Source organism: Chinchilla lanigera, unplaced genomic scaffold (assembly GCF_000276665.1).
Source record: "Chinchilla lanigera isolate Chin_1 unplaced genomic scaffold, ChiLan1.0 scaffold00103, whole genome shotgun sequence".
Lineage (NCBI taxonomy): Eukaryota > Metazoa > Chordata > Mammalia > Rodentia > Chinchillidae > Chinchilla > Chinchilla lanigera.
Window position 1 is genome coordinate 1,454,846 of NW_004955504.1, and position 6,151 is coordinate 1,460,996.

Here is a 6,151-nt window from a genome sequence, read left to right on the forward strand (position 1 = left end):
GCAGTCCAAGCTGCGTCTTCCTCCCCAGATCTCGCATTTGTTGGCTGCCAGATGCACTAGGAAGGGTGGCCGGGGTCCATGGGAAAAAGCGTCCCTCCTGCCAACAGAGAGCTCAGCTCCGACACTGCCATTTCCATTACTGGGGGCGGCAGAGGAGAGAAAAGAAGAAAGGAGAGAGAAGAAAAGCTCTGCACCCCAGAGGTTTACGTTATGTCTGACCTCCAAATGCCTATGTATTTAAAGCCAGCAGAATGCACAAGAAGGACTGGAAATCGGAAACCTTCCCTTCATCTCTCTGTCCTCTCCAGGCAGGGCCCGCACAGCTGCCCTCCCCATCCGGCGTCCAGCTAACAGTCCCCTGGCTTTGCTCAAGTACCTAAGATTACTTTCAAATACCCTTTCTAGCAAGACCCCAGCAAGAGGCCACTAATTTCTATGGCACAAAAAGCCACTGGAGAGAGATCCGTTTGTCAATATCAACCGGTCCAGCAATTTCCCATCCTCAGACACATCGGCCTATCGGAGCTGGCAGATGTTTAGACAAGATTTTATAAATCGTTCAATCTCAGCCCATAATGAACCCCAACTGACCATTCCAAAGTAGCTAAAAGCACTGGAGACCTCCCCCGCTGGGATCCAATAACGCCCTCGTCCCGCGCCGTTATTAATCATGGAACAAAATAGGTGAACCTCTTGAAAAATAAGTGTATGATTGATTAAAGGGCAATCTAAGAAGCCATTATTCTTGTTTTATAACCGTAAGTTATATTCACTCAATTTATCTTTGGAGAGGAAATAAATGATTGTTCATTTCTTTTCTGAAATTATATTATATGGATAGCCACACAATTTTGCCGAAAATTAAAGTGACAGGGTTGTTGCTTTCATGATTCCAATCAAAGAGGACCCATTCCTTGACTGCAAATTTAGACCTGTCCTGTAATTAGGCAGTGAGTAAAGCGCGATAAAGACACAATAATCCAAGGCTGTTTAAACTTTTCTGGTGTGTGTGGGGGTCAGGGTAAGTATCTTTGAAAGGAAACTACCCCTCCTTCCCCCCTGGTGTTAGAGGGAGATGTGTGAAAAGGAAAGTCAAGGGACCTAAAAGAATCTGAATAATCTATGTTAATTTTGGTGGTTCAAAAAAAATCCAATTCTTTCCATCAGTAATTTCTCCTATGGGTGGAACTCCCCATTATCAATAGCATGGGACTCCTCCAGCTTAGATTACTGAGGAGGTGCCAAAGCCAGCATCACAAATAAATATAAAGTGCACAAGAGGGTCAAATCATTTTATTTTCCAAGTTTTAAAAATTTACACTAACAAGGAATTTGCATATTCAGAAAACAAAAATTATTTTTTGCAATACATTTGTATATAAATAATCTAGAACCACATGTATCTCCCTATTGTGTAGATCTCTCCCATTTGCCTGTTTTTCTTTTCTTTATGAGCAGGACCAGAAAGGAGAGTTTATTTCACACAGCTTTTCATTAAAAAGGTGAGCTGAGCTCGCCTAGAGGATCCCAGCCCTAGGGCTCCAGACTCCAATCTCTCTTCTGGAAAAATGCGCCCCAAACACCATATTATTGTAGACTAGTCTGTTTTTATTTACAATTTAAGATATAAATTAGTAAAGAATTCATGTTAAACAACCAACAAAGATTGTATAACCAGCAATGTTCAAATAAAAACCAGGCAGAATTTATTTACAAAAAGTTTAGATTCCATTGCAATACAACTTGCATAAATTACTAGAAGCTTTATATCATTATAAAAATAAATATCAAATTTGTTTTCACTTGTGAAGTACTCAAGTTCTTCAATCACGTTTTATTTCTACTGTGTACATCTTTTACAAATAAATTTTACAGTAAATCCTATCACACCTATAGAATATATACCGTGGCAATGAAGTGATCAATTCAAGATATCCTGAGAAGAAACAGATTGTTTTCAAAAGTCACACGTACATGGGGGAAGCTATACTATGCCAACAAGTTCACATACGTCCACGACAGTGTGCTGCAGTCCTTAGGGTCTGTGGCTGACAGTGCTCTGTGGGTCTTCGCGTTTACAGTGGCACAAGATACGGTCCGGATTTAGAGATCTGGTTTTTGTATCTGTGTATTTATGAGCTTGGGAAGAGAGAATGGCCTGCTGACTTTTTTTTTTTTTCCAAAGCAATTGTGACACCTACCTGTGGACCAAGGAAAAAACCAAATCATCCCAAATCCGTCAGCCCCACGCCAACAATGGTTCCACCTCTCTTTCCCCTCGTCAAGATCCAGGATTAGTAATTTTGCCTGGCTGTAGAGGAAGGTATTTTAAAGGGCTTTGCTGTGAGAAAAGGAGAAACGCAGGGTCCTATCTAGGCCACCTGGACACGGGCTGAGGGCAGGCCTGCTAAAGGCTACTGCTTTGTGTCTCCTCCTCTTCCCCAGGAACATCTACAGAAGGGTGCTGGACTGAGTTTGCGAAGCGCCTGCGTCGAAGCAGGTGTCGGCTATGTTTCCAGCACAGTGAAAACTGCTCCAAAGGACACACAAATGCCCAGATTCCAATCATCTATTTTTTCAAGGAGAAAACAATAGCAGTGTTGTAATACATATTCCAGTTAGAGTGATTTTTCAAAGCAGGAATTGAGCAAAGAGGAAATCTATAAAATAGAGCAGATACTTCTCTCCCTTAAAGGGAAAAGACCACAGGCTTGCTCTGCAATGCCCTTGGAGAGCTGAGGACTGGAGGGGCGCCTGGGTCGCAGCACTGGGTGCCCACTTACTTGCATTGCGGAGCTCGGCCCTTCTATAGGTAGGGCTGGACGCCTGCGCCGGCCACCGTGCAGCCCTCGCTGGCATCTGTCGGGGGAGGGGGCAGTGAGTGAAAACCGGACCCGCCGCCGCGGGCGGCCGACAGCCAGGCACCCGAGCGCCCTGCACCCGCACGGAGCCGAGGGTGGGCACCGCCGCTGTCTGAGATAAACTCGGTCTCTGTTCCCTCGAGCTCCCCCGCACCCCAAGCCTCTCTCAGGTAGCCGAATTATGCACAGCCCGGGCCACGCAGACAAGAGGCACGGGAAACAAAGCAGGCCTCTGAAGTGGTGAGAACGTTTCCCTTCCGTCTAAGCAAAGGCGGAGGGGTTCGCCGGGGACCCTACCTCGCCAGACTGAGCGAGCCACAGGAGGAGGCTTGAACTCATGGGCAGCGGGCCGGGCTGTAACTGGCATTTTGTGGCCATACTTGTTTGCCAAAACCCAAACAGTTATGGTGATAATATTAATCATCAATTAAATAAAGAGTAAATAATAACAGGGTAGATCTAAAAGGCAGGCTCCACCCTCTCCCACTTCACTCTCAGTCCTTCTCCCCCAGCTTGCTTCTGCCTAATAAATCCAACGGTGGCTCCTTCCGCCTTTCCGGGAACCGCAGCCTCACCCCAGCCCGCCCTGCTCCGTCTCTAACCCGCCAGTCCCTCCCCGCAGCGCCCGGCGGGCCCCGGCAGCCTACCTTTCTTGGGCTCGTAGCCGCCGCCCGGGGGCCGGTAGTGCGGCTCCAGCGGGTGCGCGCCCGCCTTGCCCGCGTCGCTGGCCGGCTTGGGCGCCGCGTGCAGCGCCTCGCTGGGGGCCGCGGCCGCCGCGTTGTAGCGCAGGAGGCCCTGGCCCTGCAGCGCCGCGTTCAAGTTCCCGTAGTTTGTGTAGTTGCCGTAGAAGGGCGCCGTGTAGTAGAGGTGGCGGCCCAGCAGCGGCGAGGCCGGGTAGGGCGAGCCGCCCGGGGTGGCCCCAGTCGAGGCGGGCGCAGCAGCGGCGGGCAGCCCCGGGGGCGCACAGCCCGGGCCCAGGCTCGGCTGTTTGAGGTCCGACGTGGCGATCTCGGCCAGCGACCACAGCTTGGGCTTGCTGGCGGGCGGCGGCGCGCCCGGCGACGTCCGGCTGCCCAGGGGTGTCTTGCGGGGCGCGGCCTCGGGCGCGGGGCTCAGCAGCGGCGCCTCCACGCCGGTGAGCGGCGAGGAGGTCACGGGCTTGGGCGGAGCCAGGTCCCGCTCGCATTCGTCCTCCTCGTCGTCTTCGTCGTCCTCCAGGTCGTCGTACTTGTCCTTGCACTCCGAGCCCGACTCGCACAGGGGGTCCCCGGCGCGGCAAGGCAGCTTCTCCCCGTCCGACTCGGCCGAGCACGAGTGATCCGTGAGCGAGTCCACATGCAGGCTGATCCCTGAGGGCGGGGTGGGCAGGTCGCTGGCGCGGGAGGCCTCCCTGCACCGGCTGCCTCCCTTCGCCCCAAACCCAACCGCGCGCGTGGGGCAACCCGGCCTCCCCAAAGCGCCCGCGGACTCCTAGGCCAAGGCCCGGGCCCGATCAGCGCTGGGAGACCGGCCGCGTCCTGCCTTCCCCGCCTGGGGAGAAGCTCCCGACTCCAGCCGCGTCCCCGCTCACCTTCGTCCTCTGCCGAGGTCTCCGTGCCCTCCTGTGTCTTGTCCGGACTGTCGTCCTTGCTCCGCGCCGCGTCGCCGTCCTCCTCGTCCTCGTCCTCGCTTTTGTTCCTGGGCGCCCACGTCATCTTGTTCTCCTTCTTGAGGCGCCGGCGCGCGTTGGCGAACCAGGTGGAGACCTGCGTGAGGGTCATCTTGGTGATGATGGCCAGCATGATCTTCTCGCCCTTGGTGGGGTAGGGGTTCTTGCGGTGCTCCTGCAGCCAGGCCTTCAGCGTGGCCGTGGCGTCACGCGTGGCGTTCTTGCGGTATGCCGGGTCGTTGAGCTGGTAGGGGTAGGCCGCGCTCCCATAAGGGTGGTAGCTGATAGCGCCGGTCATCCCAGTCGTGTGCGCGTCGTAGGGCGCGCCCTGCAACGGACAGCAGCGCGTGAGTGGGTGCACGGGACGGCGGGCTGCACCCCCGAGGCGACCCTTTCTCCCACCCGCGGCCGCCTTTCAGTCCCTGGGTCTCGCGCACTCGGGCCGCGCTGCCCTTAGCAAAGAGCGAGAAAAAGCAGCCGGTGATTTAGGGCCAGTTGTTGGTCACAAAAGCACGGCAGTTTTATTCCCGAATTTGACGTCTATTTCACTTTTCTAATACCGCACATCTTCCCCTAAATGTTGGGGGCCTCCCGCTCAATGTACACAAACACACGCGCCGCGCTCTGGCCTCCAGGTACTTTGGTGATATCTAAATTTCCCCAGAAGCTCGCAGGGCCGCCCCCACCCCCTGCCCGCCCTTATATGGTTTTAAAGAAAACACCCCAGAGCCCCCACTCCGCCATTCACCGCACTAAAGCTCAGTAAATCCAATTTGCAACTCAGAAGCCAGTCACCGTTTCGAATTCTTCAAATATGCGGTAATTAGCATTTTAATTCATGCTTTAACGTTTAAATTCAAGACATTTGCAGCCTTCAGCACGGCCTCCACCACTGCGCTGCTGCCCAGGAATTCCACCTAGGGCGGCAGGGCCGACAGCCCCCAAACGGCCTGGATCGCCCGGAAAGTGCGTAGCCACCGCCCGCCCAGGCCCGGCTGAGTGTCCTCGAGGCGCGCGGGCCGATCGGGTCGCCAGAGCAGGCTCCGCTCCCGGCGCACGGGGGACTCCGGCGGCGCTCAGGGGACCCGCGTCCGCCAAAACGTTTCTCGAAAGATCGGTCTGCGAGACAGATGGAGGCCGAGCCTAAGCCGCCTCTGGACTGGCCCCGGAGCCCCAGCCCGGGCTCTGCTCCCTCCCCCTGCCCGCGGCCCGGCCGCTGGACAGGAGCTGCGCGGCAGCTGCCCGGAAGCCCTGCGCCGACCCTCGCTCCCAAGGCCAACGCGGGCGACCGGCCCGCCCAGACCCCCAGCCGGCTACAGGGGAGCCTGGGACAGCCGGAGACAGACCCGAGCCAGGCCGAGCGAGCTACCCAGGCTCTTCGAAAAATTCTCCGGCAGCCGAGCAAAGCTCGCCGGCCGCGCCGCCTGCCACCCCGAGCCTGTTCAGACTCCGGACTTGCTGCTCGCGCCTCCTCCCGGTGCCCGCCCTGCCGACCTCCAGCCCACCCGTGCGCTCCGACGCGCACCCCGAGCCCGGGCGCCGCGTCCTCCGCGTCTCCCCGCGCGATTACCATGTAGGACGGGAAGCCGGCGGCGGCGGCGGCCGCGTCGGCCGAGTACTGCAGCGGGCTGCCGAAGCCGGT

At 55.9% G+C, this 6,151-nt stretch overlaps 1 protein-coding gene across 1 annotated transcript; it reads right to left on the reverse strand.

Moving 5' to 3' along the window:
* Positions 1–1,587: 1,587 nt before the first annotated feature.
* Irx2 (iroquois homeobox 2) lies at positions 1,588–6,151 on the reverse strand (the record flags this gene model as incomplete). Its single annotated transcript, XM_005415306.2, is given in 5 exon segments — positions 1,588–2,201; positions 2,784–2,859; positions 3,509–4,210; positions 4,432–4,837; positions 6,080–6,151. Coding segments are annotated over 4 exon segments (1,233 nt in total), but the record flags the coding sequence as incomplete, so codon positions are not given.